This window comes from Copadichromis virginalis, linkage group LG7, assembly GCF_057382275.1.
Source record: "Copadichromis virginalis isolate Kocher_CV1m ecotype Utaka linkage group LG7, C_Virginalis_male_GT1.1, whole genome shotgun sequence".
Lineage (NCBI taxonomy): Eukaryota > Metazoa > Chordata > Actinopteri > Cichliformes > Cichlidae > Copadichromis > Copadichromis virginalis.
Window position 1 is genome coordinate 27,174,789 of NC_140624.1, and position 17,934 is coordinate 27,192,722.

Consider the following 17,934-nt stretch of genomic DNA (forward strand, 5'->3'; position numbering starts at 1 on the left):
CTGCCAAAGAATATAAAAAATTGTGGTCTTAATGTGCCTTCCTATCATTCCTATCATCACAGAATCTATGTCCGAATAAAAGCTGCTATAACGACACCCCCCCAATCAATAAAGACGAATATCGATTGAACATTAAATGGTTATTATTAGTTTAATTGTTAGTTGTATAATAGCTCGATCTTTGCACTGGTAGGAGTGCGTTGCCTGACAGACTGCACTCTGGGTAAAATCCTCCCATCTACGTCAAAACAGCAGCTTGGTTAGCTCTTGCTAGCTAACCTGACGCTAGTTAGTGGTGCGTCAGGTTCACCAACCAACTTTAATGGTTTTTCGCGTCTGTAGGCCATCTTTGCTGTATGCAGTGTCTATTTTGTTATGAGACATGCAGGATAGGTACAACGAAATAGGCTTTGTCCAGCAAATACTCGGTTTGAATTTGGTGCCGAGAAAAAATAGTACAAACCGAGGCAATGACACATCTCTCAGCGACTTCTCAGGTGGGCTAATGTTTGGTAGCTTTTCAGCTAGTCTTTATGTCTTTGCTGTCTACCTATGCTAAAGTATTTGACTGAAAAAGAAGCCATTTAAAATGTACTGCGAACAGAACCTGTCACTATGGGTCATTAGCTAGAGGCTAGTTTATACGCAATGTTGTTGGAGTAGTTGGTGAAGCTAGCTAACTTCTACTTTGTCTAAGCGATTGTTGGGTAGTCAGAAGTCTGCATATTGTTTTGTAATTTGAGAGTCTCTAATGTTGAAGACCTGTGTAAATGATACTGTTAAATTCCACTGGTCATGGCTCTTAGGGTATGACCATTGAGTAGTGTCTTCAGTCTCTATGTAGATTTGACAAATGAAATGTGCGCTGGTGTTCTGCCAGAGTTATTTTTCTGTGACACTGAACACAGCAATCATTTTGCGTTGGTGTGTTACTAGTTGTTAAACAATGAAGATCTAGAGTTCTCCTTAATGTTTAGTCAAGTCACAAACTGGTCCTCATTAAGGATTCAACATCATTGTCATGTTTTTTCAGTGAACCACTGTCACCCCTATGGAAATAAATCAAATAAATACATTCGTGGTTATGTAATATGTTCACTGATTGGCATGAAGAGCTGCATAACTGTATAATTGTGTTTTCCCAGAGATGTGGTATGGCGTGTTTCTGTGGGCAGCGGTCTCCTCTCTTGTGTTCCACCTGCCTGCAGCTTTACTGTCCCTAGCCTCACTGCGCCAGCACAAATTTGCCCGGTTCATGCCCATTGCGATCCTCCTCATGGGCATTGTGGGACCAGTGTTTGGGGGAGTCCTAACTAGTAAGCCTTTTACCTGCATGTGCTGTTGTTGTTTTAATGTATGTATTTTTGAATTTTTTAAAATGAATGATATAACTATTTGTGATTACATTTATTTCAGCATTTATTAAAAAGATTTGTATACCCGCATATTATAAAATAGAAGGTATTTTCAGATGCTTCCTTGTTTCCTAAGTATCACCACAGCAGATTAGTCCACACAGGAGGACATGAACTTGTGTCCGTCTGAGCCTGATCTCATACGAGGGATGTATTGCATGCTAGGCAGATGCCTTTGTGTTTTCCCCAATGTAAAAGAACCGAATGAATTGGACCATCACTGAGCAGTGCTGCTGGAAACCTGTTCAGTATGCAGCCAGTTCATTTAAGCTTCCACAGTGTGTGGGTCTACTAGTCTCAATCTCAAGTGTTTACAAATAGGACTCAATGTGTAAATTAGTATCGCTGTAGCTGAATTGGGTTGTGAGCACACCACAATGGTTCTTAATGAAATACTGAATCTTAAGATGGATCAAAGCATCAGGAAACTTTGCAGTTTTTAAGATTCATAATAGATGATAAGTTCTGTATTTTCTCCTGAACTTTTATTTAATGTTTCCCAAGTCAGTCACTTAAGCTTGAGTTAGTTTCCAGAGTGCATTTGCTTGTTTCACTGTAGTTTTTGTTCATGTTTAGTTGTTAAGTCTTCAATATTTTCAGTGCTACTTGTAGTGTCTTATTTTAATGACTTCGGAGGTGTCTGATAGCCATATGTTATTCTGAAGTTCAAAATGGATATTACTGCAATGTTTATTCATTTAATTTTGAAGGCAGGTGATTCACGAGTCTCAATAAGCAAACGCACAAAATCCTGATTGGACAAGTCGTGATAACAAATTTAAACAAAGTAAATGCATATTCTTAAAAAAAGTGCATTATTATTATTATTATTATTATTACAGTGAAAAGATTAAGAGAACTAGGGATATTCTTTTTATTATTATTATTATTATTATTATTATTATTATTATTATTATTATTATTATTATTATTAATTCAGTAAAAATCTAATTAGATTTTCTTTAAGAAGTGACACAGTCTACATTCAGTTGCAAATTTGATATTAATCCACCTGTTTCCCCTGATGATGGTAGGCTAAATCATCCATGCCCCACTTTCTCTCACATCTGACAGTAACATAACGTGTTGTCGTCCGTACCTTCCCCTCTCTGGTCTGCTCACCTGACAGCAGAAATGGAACAAACTAGGACTATTTTATGACATCCAAGAATCTTACACTGAGACACACACAGGCTGCCCTTACGGGACAACGTTTATGGTTACAAACATCCCCTAATTAGGGCATGAGCTGTACCAGGCAACCCTGAATACCCAACAACCCACAACTCTTTCTATTTAAAGCTCAGAAAACCCCAAAAGAAAACATGATTGTAAGTACAATAACTTCTTGAAATTTTAGATAATGAATAATAATGATATGTAGTGAATACATTGACCAAACTAATGGTTATTATGATTTTTGCAGTAGTCAAGCCTTACATTCAGACCCCAAGTGTGAGGTTCTGATTAATTGTTGCTTATATCAGGAGGTCAGCAGGCCAAAAGGTGGTTTGTCGGCAGAGCTCTGCTTATCAGTAAGTCAGAAGCCAAATTGGAAAACACACACGCTTAATAATTTTCTTTCTTTCTTTTCTTTTTTTAGGTGCAGCCATAGCAGGTGTGTACAAGGCAGCAGGGAAGACGATGATATCTTTGGAGGCGCTGGTGTTTGGTGTCGGGCAGTCGTTTTGTGTTCTCCTCATCTCCTTCCTCAGGATACTTGCAACCCTTTAGCAGTGCTAAGTTTGATGTGGACTTTCTGGTGAATACTGGCAAGAACAGTCCAGTCTGGGTTGTGATGTCATTTTCTATGGGTGGATTTTTTTTCTCAACTATCAAGAGAAAGGCAATGTGTAAATTGATGGAGTGTACGCTATACAGCACTGAATGCTCTAGGTGTTAAATCATTTGTATGATATTGACTGTAGGACAGCATGTTGCTACATTCACATCCAGGCCTCCCCATACTACATCCAATGAAAGTTACTTAGCATTGTCCCAAGTTTTTTCTAAAGTCAGGTGTCGAGCTGAAATTCTCAGTTTAGGAGTCTGCGCTTTCAAACGTAATGTGAAAGCAGCAATATGCTGTTCTCGAGTTAGCAGAGCAGTTCAGCAGCAGGATGACACTAACCTCTCTCAGGGGCTGTGTGAGAGCGTGTGTACGTTTGTGCGCACACGTGTGTGTGTGTGTGTGTGTGTGAGAGAGAGCGTGCGTGCATGTGCGCATGCATGCACATTTCTCTGCCAGAGTGACTGCATAGAGATAGAACAGCAGATGGGCTGTTGTACTGTTAAAATGGGGAGATAATGGTTATATGCAAGGTTAATGCTTTTTCTCTTGAGGCCTTAATTTCTATTTTCTACTTTCCAAAGTGGTGTTTATCTTCAGGGCTATCTTTCCTTAATTCTTTGTCCTGCTGCTCCTTGGGTTCTCTCTGGTGTTTTTGGTTGACATTTTTTTTGACTGCCTGTGTGTTAATAATAATACTTCCAGGTTGGTTAGAAGCACCTATATGTCTCCCTCTATTCCTCTCAGCTTATGTCTTTCACACAGGGATACAGTGGAGATGCTGTTATAAAGCTGATTGTTAAGTTCATAGCCCTGAAAATGCAGCCTGTGTCTTCAGAGCTTCTCTGTTCACCTTGATTGTTCTGTCTTTAGGCTTGATGGAGGAGGGCGAAGATTATCAGATTGCTAAATCAACAGAAAGTGATAAGTTTTTAATCTTTTAGCTCTTTGAATGATAGTGTGTTTTTAAGGGTTATTTTGTAACAATGAACTGATTTGTATATATTCAAAATTGTTTCCAGGTCTTTGTACATTTTCAGTCTTTATGATTAAATATAAATAATTTTCTGCACTAAATGTGCATGTATAAGTTTCCACATTGTGACAGCTTTTTGGTTGATTTTGGTATCTGAGAGGTGCATTTACAGTAAACTCTACAAGTAAAACACAAGTCATTATGTTTACTGTGTGTATATATAAGTAACTATGTCACAAGTAATTAAGATGGAAGAAATGTATTTGTTTTTACAGGAATGAGGTGTGATATGGTCAGAAGCTTCTTCAACCTCTGTACACTATATAGGGCTCTAGGGGCTCAGACCAGTAAATGAGCTGTGGACCCTACAGGTCCATCTAATTGGTCCTAATATAACATTAATTGCATAAAGCAAAAAAAAGTTGAAGACTGACTCACAATCCTGTACAAAAAGAAAAAAAAAAAGATTCAAAGGTCTCCTCAAGCAGGCAGGAAAAGGTCAAGAAAGCCACTAAGATGTCTAAGCCATTTCCAAAGGATGACTCTCTCTTAATTTACTTTGTTTATCTATAGTTTTGACTGGAGTCCACACAAGGTTTAACTATTATTGACATTTAGCATATCTGCACCTTGCTATAGACTGTAAATGATGTTATAAGTTTTCAAAATGAAGCCAAGCCATGAAAGTGCCTTAAAGATGCTCTTCTTAAATTGTTAGCAGGAGCCTTTTCCACTGGTTCCAAGAAATCTGGTTCTGTCCACTCTGAGAAAATGCACGAGTTCCTTCAGGTTCTCAGTCACATCCACCTCGTGCTTATCACATCCCAGTTACAAAAACCAAGGGTGACTGCTGAATGCCTGACTCGAGTCATAATATTTATACTCACACGTTCAAGGTTTTTAGCTTGTACAGGTAAAACAGTGCAATAAATGTATTACTGGGCATAACTCCAATCTTATAACGCATTTTACTATTTTTAATAACTGACTGTTTGGTAAGTCTGGCTTTTTTTTGATAATTACTTGCTGTACAGTAAAGATGACAGCTAAAGTCTCCTGTTACATATTAAATGATTTCTGCTTGTCCTGCAAGACCTCAGTGGATCGTTTAATACTGTTGACCATAATATATTTTATTTTTTATTACAACATTTAGTGCATGATGTAGATATTAAAGGTACTATACTGCGGTGGTTTGAATCATCTGTCTAATATGCTCCCATTTGGTCATGTAAGTGGAGTCTTCTTCTCACACTAAGGTTAATTATGGAGTTCCACATGGTTCCATGCTAGAACCACTTCTGTTTACATTATACACGTATGCTTACTCTGGGTGGCATTACCTTGTCTTCCAGTAACACTGTGAGGAATCTGTAAGTCATTTTTGACTAGGATAGATCCTTAAATGTGCACATTAAACAAATATATAGGACAGCTTTCTTTCAATATCCTGTTTCATAGGGTTCAGGCTTCTTTTCTGTGAAACCAGCTCAGTTTTGGAGCCCTCTCCACTTTTAAAATTAAGCTTAAAACTTTCCTTTTTTAAAAAAGCACATAGTTGGGGCTGAATCAGGTGAATCTGAATCCTTCCTTAGTTATATTCCAATATTCCTAGGCGTCTGCGGGCTTCCCATGATGCATTTTTTTCCTTTGTTTCTTCTTCACTCACCTTATTATTCTGTTTATGCACCAATCTGCATTTAATCCTTAGTTATTATTAATCTCTGTCTGTCTTTTACAGCATGTCCTCATTTTGTTTTCCTCCCCTCACCCCAACTGGTTGTGAGCATGTTTCTGACAGTTTTTTCTTCCTGTTAAAGGGGAATTTTTCCTCCCCATTATCACCAAACCACTTGCTCAACGAGGGTCCTACGATTGTTGGGGTGTTCTGTGTTTGTTTGTTTGTTTGTTTTTAATTATTGTAGGGTGTTTCGTTTACTGTAGAATGTGCCATGAGGAGCTATATAAATAAAATCGAACTGATGTCCAGCAGGGGCATTCCATCTGAAATCATTATAGGCCTTCTGCTCAACCATCATGCTTGGTTGAAACTTGGTCATGAAAAAAGACAATGGTAAAAAGCACAGCAACAGAATGGCAAAAAACAAAAGAATCAAGGTACAGACCTCAACCCAGTTGAAATAATGTGGCACTCTTAAGAGAGTGGTATATAAATGAACACCTGAAAACCTCAATGAACTGAAGCAACATTGTAAAGGAGGGTAGGCCAAAATTCTCCACAATGATGTAAGAGGCTAATATTCAGAAACAAAACAATTACTTTCAGTCATTGCTGCTGCATGTGGTTCTACAACCTATGGGACCGTGGGGTGTACTTAGCTTTTTATACAATGTTCCACAATGTGGAAAATAAATAAGTGACACTGTATATGTCATATTTTGCTAGTTAATCAGTGGCTGTATTTACCTAATTTTAATGCCTGGTATGTACCTGCTAATTATTTATTTCTTAGAATTAAGAGGGTGTACTTTTTTCATGATTGTAGACATTTGTTTTCCCTTGAATATTTTTGCATTTAATAGTTTCCACTTGGATGTGATTTTTAGATATTTCAGTTATTTATTTCTAATTATTCCTCACATTTTAGTGTTTTGTTTTTTTTCCTGCCAGAAACAGGCCTGCATACAGGCCTTAATGCAGGTTAGTCGAACACTTTAACCACTTGACTGCTGGGATGGTTTTTTTACAATAAGGAGATGTGGTGTCAGAATGCCAAATCTGATGGACAGTCACACTGTCAGAAACACCAGGCAAACTCGATGACGGGATACAATTAGAGATGTCAGGTTAATGCTAGAACAGAGCAAGATATTTCACACATTCATGGGCTGTATATGTTCTGATTTAAAGGGTTTAAAGCTTACATTAGAGGAAATAAGGAACCCGTGGTTAATAGTTTCATGATAGAAGATGTTTCAACTTGTTACGTTCCCCCCGAAAGGGTCTAGGCATGTGAGTGAGGGGACTAGTAACAAATGAGTCCAGAACAGAATGAAAGGAAAACAGACCAGTGTTTTCAGTAAATAAAATAGTCTTTATTATAGATCATCTTAACATAAAGAGCCGGCAACGCCGTTTTACCAATAACACTTGGAAAAAGAGAAAAAGGGTTGCAACAACAAAGAACACAACAACCAAACAAAAACTCCACACCACGAGGAGGTACTTCCAGGGGCCCACAAGCTCACCCTGTCACTAACAGCAGCTGGCTTTGCTGCTGCCAAACAAAAACTCCACACCACGAGGAGGTACTTCCAGGGGCCCACAAGCTCACCCTGTCACTAACAGCAGTTGGCTTTGCTGCTGCCAAGGCTCACAAGCCCACACTACTCACGCAAAGCAGCTATGCTGTTTCCACAACTCCACACTTTGAGCAGGTTAACCACACACACACCCTGTTCACAGCTCATCCCCAGCTTATATGACCTCCGAGAGGTGATTGCTGACTGGGCCCAGGTGGTAAATGAGTCCAATGAGCAGCAGCTGTGTCCTGGGGAGAGAGAAGAGCAAGAGAGAGACGGGGGGTGGAGCAAAAGAGGAGGAGGCGGAGAAAAACACCACACCCACACAAGGGCAGTATCAGGAGGCCCAGCTAGGGCCGTAACACCCCCTCCCATAAATACAAACCAGTGGTTTGTCATAGAACGTCCTACCCAGCTTTTAAACATATCACCTACCATCCACCATAATAACGGTTAGGCATACCCTGCCGAATCTGCCAAGACCTTTTTGATGGGTTGAAAACACTGCACGGGGTTGGCTCAAGTCCCTCAACATAGTGTCCCAAATGACAGCCAAATGTTTTTTGAGCCATCACATATGGAGAACCCATCAGGCAGCTAGAAGGCCTTACAGCAACACTTCTCTGACGCTTCTTCGCTAGGTCATGGCAAAAGGCATGCTGGTTAGCCAGAGGTGCAGGTTGAAATGGTTGTGTCACACACAATCTATCACACTGTAGGTCATCTGGACCCGAGAGACCGTCATCAGGTGGCAGATTACAATTAGTTGATCTCTGACAGTGACCAAATGACACCACTGAGCAATTATGCTCCAACTGTTGCCTAGGACTGGCAACTTTGTCGGTTTGTGAACCACAGTTCACTCTTTTGAAAGCAGATCGATTTTGCTTTGAGTTTGCTTTCAAACAGTGAGCAACCAGGTGGCCAGGTTTGTGGCAGAAGAAACAGAGCTTTGTTTTGGCTCTTGAAACCACGCCTGTATCGGCTTTGTTAGCTGGCACACTCCTAACTCTCAAGACTGACTGTTTCTGTTTGTAGGCTCCACAATTTGCTATTAAATGGCCAGACTTTAAACAGAAAAAAACACTTTCGTTTCACACTGGAATGGGACACAAGTACCTCACCCTTTCGGTACTGTGTAGCTGGCACATCACTAACCTTCACTGGGGCATCGCGCCGGTCATACCTACTGACACTGGTTTTATGGACGAGCGCGAACTCATCAGCCAGCGTCGCAGCCTGCTGTAGCGAGGAAACCTTCTGTTCATTAATATATACCGCGATGCGCTCAGCAATGCAGTTCTTAAATTCCTCTATGAGCATTAGTTCCCGGATCGAAGCCAGGTCAGTGGCTTTGCAGGCCGCACACCACCGATCGAAAAGAACACCTTTTTCCCTGGCGAAATCAAGATAGGACTGACCCTGACCTCTTCTCAACCCCCGGAAACGCTGCCTATAGGCTTCTGGGACCAGCCCATAAGCCAGCAGGATAGCACTTTTCAACTTGTCATAGTCCAAGCTGTCCTCAGCTGACAACGAGGAACAAACTTCTTGAGCCTTACCCGCCAGCTTACATTGGAGCAAAATGGCCCACGAATCCCGTGGCCAGTGCAAGGCCGTGGCTATTTGTTCAAACGACTCGAAGTAGCTGTTGACCTCAGTGTCACGGAACATCGGAACCAGACGACTGTTTTTCCCTACGTCAAACGGGGTGTCTGCCTGACGAATGGAGGCAGTCGGAGGAAGGGAAACCTGCCGGAGTTCCAGCTGTCGCAACCTCACAGCTGTCTCTGCCTCCACCTCCACCTTCATCAGCTCAACCTCCCCAGCCCTAGCCAGTTCCGCGTCCAAACGCCTAAGCTCTAGCTCCCTTTTCAGCTGGAACTCTCTCTCACGCTGCTCCTTCTCCAGCTGGAGACGAGCCAGACGGACACGGAGTTTAGCATCCAGCCTCGAGCCTTCACTTGATTCAATGGAGAGGGGTTCGAAGCGAAGCACTGTCATGGGTTTGTCCTCAGGCAGCCCCTGATCAACAGGTGTCGACACCAATGGACCTACAGCTTGAGCTGGCGCCTGCAGAACGGGCTGAGACGCTGCACCACGCTCACCCTTAAACACTGCAATATCAAAGGTAGCCATTGACTCTAACACAAAAACTACCTGAGGCTAACAATAACAACAAAGAAGCACCACCTCCAATACACAAATGAGAAACAGGCGGGAAAAGCGTGGCCACAGGTTAACCAATAAATAAAAATACCACCGACCCTCTCCCCAGACCTGCCTACTAAAATCTTAGCCTAGTTAGCTTCTGGAGTGTACCAGGCTCGAGGCAACTTTAAAGGCTAAGCGTCAAGTGCACAAAGCACCGACAAGCCTACCCCCGACAGGGAACTAATCCCCACCCGGGATTACTCCGAAAATAATAAAGGAAAAATAAAAAAATGAGTGCCTGAAGGAGGAGCTTACGCTCAGCTAGACACTCCCCTTTGCTAACTGGAGAGAGAGCGCAGCAGATACCATACAACTAAACAAGCCACCGGCAAACAACTCACTAAAACTCAATTGTTGTTCCTTCCATTCATATCCCGGACGAGCCCCCACTTTGTTACGTTCCCCCCGAAAGGGTCTAGGCATGTGAGTGAGGGGACCAGTAACAAATGAGTCCAGAACAGAATGAAAGGAAAACAGACCAGTGTTTTCAGTAAATAAAATAGTCTTTATTATAGATCATCTTAACATAAAGAGCCGGCAACGCCGTTTTACCAATAACACTTGGAAAAAGAGAAAAAGGGTTGCAACAACAAAGAACACAACAACCAAACAAAAACTCCACACCACGAGGAGGTACTTCCAGGGGCCCACAAGCTCACCCTGTCACTAACAGCAGTTGGCTTTGCTGCTGCCAAGGCTCACAAGCCCACACTACTCACACAAAGCAGCTATGCTGTTTCCACACTCCACACTCCACACTTTGAGCAGGTTAACCACACACACCGCAGAGACACCAGAGAACACCCCCACACCCTGTTCACAGCTCATCCCCAGCTTATATGACCTCCGAGAGGTGATTGCTGACTGGGGCCAGGTGGTAAATGAGTCCAATGAGCAGCAGCTGTGTCCTGGGGAGAGAGAAGAGCAAGAGAGAGACGGGGGGTGGAGCAAAAGAGGAGGAGGCGGAGAAAAACACCACACCCACACAAGGGCAGTATCAGGAGGCCCAGCTAGGGCCGTAACACAACCAAATTGTTAGTGTCTTAACGTTTTTTTGTCTTTTGTAGGTTGGGGCACAACCTACTAAGCATTGTTGCTGCATTGTTCCCTTTGTGGCCACAGTTTATCCATCTTTTGATGACCACTTCCAGTGTAATAATACACCATGTTATAAAGCACAGATTATCTCAAACTGGTTTCTTGAATGTGACAATGAGTTCATTGTGTTAGGTGGTCTCCACAATCACCAGATCTCAATTTAATAGTGCACCTTTGGATGCAATGGAGCGACAGATTCAGGACATGGATATGTATCTGACAAAACCGCAGCAACTGCAGGATGCTATCAGTTTGGGTCAATATGGACCAAAATCTCTGAGGAATGTTTCCATGGCATAGATTCAATGTTTGTTTGATCTGTACCATGAAGAATTAAGTCAATTAAAAAGACATAAAGGGGGTTCAACCCAATCCTGGCAAGGTCTCCATGACTCTTTAAAACCAAGTGTATTTGATACCTGAGCTTTTGTGACTTCCACAGTGTAAAAGTCTCACCCCCACCCAAAACAAAATAAACTGCATTCTACATCTTTAAGGAATAAATTGCCTGATGTAGCAAACATGATGCAAATTCACACTCCTATATGCAAGTTAACATTTAATTTGTTTTTAAAATTTTGTCAGAAGGTTCAGTCCAAAGGCATGCAGTAAGTGGGGTTAGGTGAATTGGGAACTCTAAATTGCCCATAGGTGTGAATGGTTGTCTGTCTCTGTTAGCCCTGCAACAGACTGGCGGCCTGTCCAGGGTGTACCCTGCCTCTGGCCCTATAGGTGAATCCAATAGATCATCTTGTTCCAATGCAATGTTTTGCTTGAAAATCTTTGGTCATTTATGTGGATTATAGCACATCCAGAGTTCGTGCTCATAGAGCTTCACTTGTTCCACATTTTGTCATGTTACATGTCATGCTTATTCAAAAATGGATTAAATTAATTTTTCACCTCAAAATTCTACACACAAAATTAGTAAATGACCGTCCCAAAAACCAAAATGGAAATACACACAAGTATTTCTAGTCCTTGCAAAATAGAACTGGGAGACCAGTAAGGGTCAAGGGAAAGATGAATGTCGCCATGTACAGAGATATCCTTAATGATACCCTGCTCCAGAGCACTCTGGACATCAGATTGTGGTGAAGATCTAGCTTCTAACAGACAAACAACCCTTAACACAGCCAAGATAACAAAGAATGGCTTTGGGACCACTCTGTGAATGTCCTTTAGTGCCTTAGCCTAATGTCTTTTAGGCTAAGTGCCTCAGCCAGAGCTCAGACTTGAATCCAGTCTACCTGAAAATGGCCATGCACCGATGCTCCCCATCCAATGTGATAGAGCTTGAGAGGTTCTGCGAAGAAGAATGGGAGAAACTCCCCCAAAATACATGTGTCTGCCTATATATATATATATATGCATATATAATATTTGTAAGTGTGAGTGTAATTTTTTAGTAATACATTTGCAACAATTTTAAGCAAGCTTTTTTCACTTTGTCGTTGCTGTGTGTACAATTTTTAAGGTGAAAAATGATTTAAATCCATTTTGGAATAAGATTGTAACATGAAAAAATGTGGAGCAAGCGAAGATCCATGAATGCTTTCTGGATGCACTCTATGTTTAAGATTTACCCTCCCCACGCTCCACAGCAGGGGACTGGACCTCTCCCAGTTCAAAAACGATTAAAACTGCATGAACATGACAAAGATCCATAGCTATTAACCCAGTATCCAAAAGACCCAGATTGCAGTTTGATCAAGTATCGACTGGGTTGGTGGAGGCATAGTTTATTTACAAAAGCTACTCAAAGCTGACTTTGAACCTAACAGACGGAGTCAATGATGTGTTGAACAGAGAGAATTTATAACTGAAAGGTATATTTTTTTTTACAAAGAGTTAAATTGCCTTAAGATAATTTTAATACGTAGTAATAAGTTCATAAAGTAGCTGTAATATTGTCTAAATATTGAACATTGTTTTGTAAAATGACTTCTACCTTTTACTTCAGTAAAGAGATGGTATATTACTTTCGCCACTTTGTAATACAGTTATTCAGCTCAGGACACTATTAACAGCACACTGTTAATGTCATTTAACAATAACAGTTTTACTGCTGTAGACAGACGGGGTATTCAAACATACACTAAGTGCGCCTCCTTCTGGTCACACTGAAGTACTGCTGGTGTTTGGAGAACAGCCGAAAGAGCAGTGTCCACTCCACCTACACGTTGGGAAAGCTGATGTTTTTTAAACACATTTTATTTATGCTTTGATGGTATTGTGCATGTAAAAAAACAAAATCGGCATAAAAAAGAGAAAAAATGTACACCCAGTCTCCTCTACACTGCAGAATGACGACTGATGGTGAAGCCTATACAAGCTTGTCGTAGGTCGCTAACCTTGCTGAACCTTGTGTGGTTTCTCATTTAATAATAAAAACGTGTTCGCTTTGAGTGTGACTACACAGTTGCGCAGGATTTATATCATGAAGTAAGTAAAACCTGCATCCTATAATTCATACAACTGGAACATTTTGGTGGCTTTCATTGAAATATACAAACTTAATAAAAAGGGTAAAAAGTGCTTAATTAGTATCCTGGGACGCACATAATGACAAATGTAACAGTGAATATAATTGTTTGCATTGGAAATGTCACTGTTTTTTTTGTTTTTGTTTTAAGATTTGTTCCACAAGTGCTGCATCTGCAATGCCATTATGTGGATCTAAAACCAAATGAAAACAGACTGGATCTATGTGACTGTTTTATTTTAACAATTGCTCTGAATTTCTTCAATCCCTCCTCAGACAAAAGAGAATAAAAGTGAAACTAATAAAAACTTCAAACATTTCAAACAAGTAACTAAACAAAATTTAGAAAAAGGCACTCTGAAAACTAAACTGGGACTAAAGTCAAATTAAAATCTAAATGCAGAAGTAAAAACTGATGAACACCACATTATAACACCTGTGTTCCTCTGGACCCACCTTCCATCTGACCAGGTGGTCAGACTGGGCAGCATCACCTCATCCCCCATCACACTGAACACTGGTGCTCCACAGGGGTGTGTACTGAGCCCTCTCCTGTACTCACTCTACACCTACGACTGCACAGCCACTAACAGCTCCAACATCATTGTGAAGTTTGCGGACGACACTACAGTGGTGGGTCTTATCACCAACGGTGATGAGACGGCTTACAGGGAGGAGGTCAGCGCCCTGACCCACTGGTGTCAAGACAACCATCTCACCCTCAACGTCGCAAAGACAAAGGAGTTGATAGTGGACTTCCGGAGGTGCAGAGAAGTACACACCCCCATCACCATCAACGGCGCTGCTGTGGAGAGAGTGAGCAGCTTCCGGTTCCTTGGCGTACACCTGGCTGAGGATCTTACGTGGTCAGTACACACAAACAAAACAGTGAAGAAGGCGCAGCAGCGCCTCTTCTTTCTCAGGAGACTGAAAAGATTCGGCATGAGCCCCCGCATCCTCAGGACCTTCTATCACTGTGCCATTGAGAGCATCCTCACTGGATGCATCACCACCTGGTATGGCAACAGCACCGCCTACAACTGCAAAGCTCTCCAGCGAGTAGTGCGGTGCTCTGAACGGATAATTGGAGGTGAGCTTCCCTCCCTCCAAGACATCTACAGGAAGCGCTGCCTGAGGAAAGCGGGGAGGATCATCAAGGACTCCAGTCACCCCAGCCATAAACTGTTCAGACTGCTTCCATCAGGAAGGAGGTTCTGCAGCATCCGGTCCCGTACCAGCAGACTGAGAGACAGCTTTTTCCATCAGGCCATCAGACTGCTGAACACGTCATAGACACCTCAGCTTCACTACTGGAACTTCAACATTATGCACTCCACACTGTATATAAATGCCACTTGTTTTGCACATATTCAACTCTGTATATTTTATATATTTTATTATTATTATTATTATTATTATCATTATTATTTTTTTACTATTTAATTTGCAAAAATGTGTATACACACACACACACACACACACACACACACACGTAGGAAAATATTTAGTATACACATCCAGAAATGCATACACTATTATATATTGTACATATATTTATTAGTTTCAGGTTGGCCATTCTTGTATTTTGCTCGTTTGTGTTGTTGTGTTTGCACATCTCTGTTGCTTGTGGGGCTCGCACACAAGAATTTCACTCGCATGTGCTGTGCCAGTGTGCCTGCACATGTGATGTGACAATAAAAGTGATTTGATTTGATTTGATATGTGGGAGAAATGGAAATCCAGTGTCTCCAAAATACCAGCAAATTTTAAGCATGTTTTTTATTTGCACGAGTTCAAATCCCCCCAAAATGAGCCATTAAACTTAGACTATAACAGAAGTTTCACCATTCTCAGTTTCATGTCATTCGTGTGAACAGAATATGGTTATCTGTCAGAGAAATCAACAAATCAGGACATGCAACCTTGACTTGGAGTATTTTCTGACATTCTGCAAGAAAAGGAGGCTGAGGTCTTTCAACATCTGCAGGAAGCTCCTGAGGATGTTTTACCAGTCAGTGGTCACAGGAGTACTTTTCTATGCTGTGGTGTGCTGGGGGAGCAGCACAGCAAAGAAGGACTCATCCAGGCTGGAGAAACTAATCAGGAAGGCTAGCTCTGTGGTCGGCATGAAGCTGGACACTCTGGTGACAGTGGCAGAGAAGAGGACCTTTTTTTCCTTATATTTGACTGTGCAATAATCACTGTGCAATATACTCACTCAAATGAGCAATCCTATTTATCCATATTATATAGTCTGTATCTATATATGTGTATATATGGTGTATTTATGCTTATATCCTTACTCTCATTCCCCTTAATGTATCTGTAACATGCAACTTCTTTCGGTGCTTTGCTACTGGAAACTGAATTTCCCGGAGGAACCCACCTGAGGGATTAATAAAGTTTCATCTAAATGGTTATTCTGATTAAAACGTGTGGCTTATGTCGTTTTTGTCACTAGAAAAACACATTCACCCATTTTCTGTGGACTGAACATGCATTTATTGATAATGTTTGTATGCGGACATGTGAACATATTATCGCAAGTCAGTGCAAAAACCATTTGGAAAGAGAAGATCAACATGTCATCTCAACAGCTGGTGAAGAACAGGGAAGAGAGTGCTGACTGGTCTTCATGTGAGCGTTTGGTCTTCCACCTCATCTTCTATTCCTTCTTCTTGTAGTCCTCCAGGTGAGCCAGTACCCAGCCAGAGGGACCCAAGATGGCCACAAAAAGGGCCGTCATAGCGATTACCTGCTCCTGAGGGGTACACAAAACCACACCGACAGTTATTACAGCTTTGCTTTTTTAGGTTTTGAATGTTTGTTTACACCTCCGTTTTACTTCATTGATTAAAAAAGAAGAGGAAAAAGGAAGTGTTAAAAAAGAATTGCAGACTTAGTTTAAGTAGTTACTTAGAGTTAATAAAATAGAAACACTTGACTCAAAATCACACAGAAATCCCAGTCATTAATTATATTTACCAGTGCCTCCTTGTGTTGGTTATGTTAAAAAAAAATGTGACCAATTTGACAAAAACTAAAGACATAAATTGTAAGAGTCTTTTTGGAAAGTCTATTTGTTATTTCTATTTCAGGTATTTATTGTTTCACACTTAGCTTTAGCCTTTTGCCCAGGCTCAAATCATATCACTTGGCAGCATAAACACGATCACTGTCTAATCCCCCTAAAAATGAATTGTAATGTGGTATTAAGAGGAAATATATTTGCTGTAGAAAAGTATCAGTTCCATCCGTCCACAAGAGCTAAAACACATCTAATATATCTAAATATGTGAAAACGTTGTTGTTCTACATGTTGTGAGGTATCAACATAGTTGTCCCTCGCGTGGCCTTATCCACGGGCAGTGTTTAACTATGCAACCATTGCCCCAGTTAATGATTAAGCCCTTCCTGGAGACGAAATGAAACCAAACATTTCATTGTCAATAACTTCATGCTTATTGTGTCGCTGCGACATTAAAAGCGTCACAGTGAGCTGAAATAGGCTGTTCTTCCCTAAATGCAGTTATTTCTTTATGTATTGTGTGCTTTTCTGAAAAGCATGCTTCTCTGTGTCTGACCTTTCCTGCATCAAGGTTAGTCACCCGTTCAGCGCGGCTGCGAGTGTTTCTGCCGCTACTGCTGTTAGACAACTTTATCAAACTTATGTCTAAATGTGGAAAAATACCAAAACGCTTGTTCGGCTTCACTTTCATTTATTAAACGACCGTGCGCGGTCTTCAAATGTAGTGCGCTGCGCACTAGGCCCACATATTCGCAGCTGTCACAGGTCTACGTGTTGGAATTAGGCGGAATAATGGCGAGATAGTGGCGCACTTATCAAAGTCTTAAAAATAAACTGGACTTGCAAGTCACCGTGAAACAATGGCGCGAGGAAACGAAAGATATCCTACATTTGCTATTTTTAATTATTCGATATTTTATATACAATATTCAGTAAATAAGCAAAAGAAATTTCTTATTTGTAAGAGAGAGTTGGTCAAACAGGCAGGTTGCCCATCATATCATGCTAATATGTGTGTATGTGATGCAGAAGAACTGTTATTAAGGTTTAATAAAGCGAAGGAGCGGGCGATGAAGTTGAGCCTGTTGCTATTAATTAAGAACCTCTGCAACTTCAGCCGGGACAAGACCCCTGCTTCAGGCATGTAAAGCTCACAGAACGAATATGAACTCACCCCTGCAGTTACGGTGTGTTTAGCAGGTTTGGTCGTCACATTAGCCACAGAGACCAGCTGAGTCCTCAGCGCGCTCCTGAACAGTCGGGAGACGGTGGGCAGAGGCATAGCGTTGCTTCACTGCTGCCAGAAAGCCTGGAAGAGAGCCTGTACTCTGTACCTGACACTCAGCCTGGTGCAGCTTATCTGAGAGGTATGCGCAGTAGCCGTATGACAGGGAGAGAGCGTGTGCGCGCACGCGAGCCCCCAAGCAGCGTCGAAATTTAATTGGCCGTCTCGCCTCCGGGTTTGAACCGTGACCGATGAGCGCGGGGTCGTGTCTTCGCGTCACCACGCGCAGTGTCGAGGCTGTTTGTGTAGCCGTCCAGGAGACATTACAGTGAAACACAGTTCACAGATTTAAAAAGTTTAGCCTCGTCAACAACGAAATTCACGCTTCAGGTGAAGTCAGAGGTGTGTGTTTGTAGAGGGAGGGAATGTGCAGGAGGAAA

At 41.5% G+C, this 17,934-nt stretch overlaps 2 protein-coding genes across 2 annotated transcripts; one reads left to right on the top strand and one right to left on the bottom strand.

The window, feature by feature from the left end:
- Positions 1-207: 207 nt before the first annotated feature.
- Positions 208-6,170, top strand: tmem170a (transmembrane protein 170A). Its single transcript, XM_085462795.1, has 3 exons — positions 208-497; positions 1,146-1,316; positions 3,019-6,170. Exons 1-3 carry the CDS (start codon positions 383-385, stop codon positions 3,147-3,149), a joined length of 417 nt encoding a protein of 138 aa, XP_085318921.1. The 5' UTR covers positions 208-382; the 3' UTR covers positions 3,150-6,170.
- Positions 6,171-15,719: 9,549 nt separating this feature from the next.
- cox8b (cytochrome c oxidase subunit 8B) lies at positions 15,720-17,679 on the bottom strand. Its single transcript, XM_085462765.1, has 2 exons — positions 17,444-17,679; positions 15,720-16,002 (listed from the first exon to the last, which is right to left on the bottom strand). Exons 1-2 carry the CDS (start codon positions 17,549-17,551, stop codon positions 15,907-15,909), a joined length of 204 nt encoding a protein of 67 aa, XP_085318891.1. The 5' UTR covers positions 17,552-17,679; the 3' UTR covers positions 15,720-15,906.
- Positions 17,680-17,934: the final 255 nt, after the last annotated feature.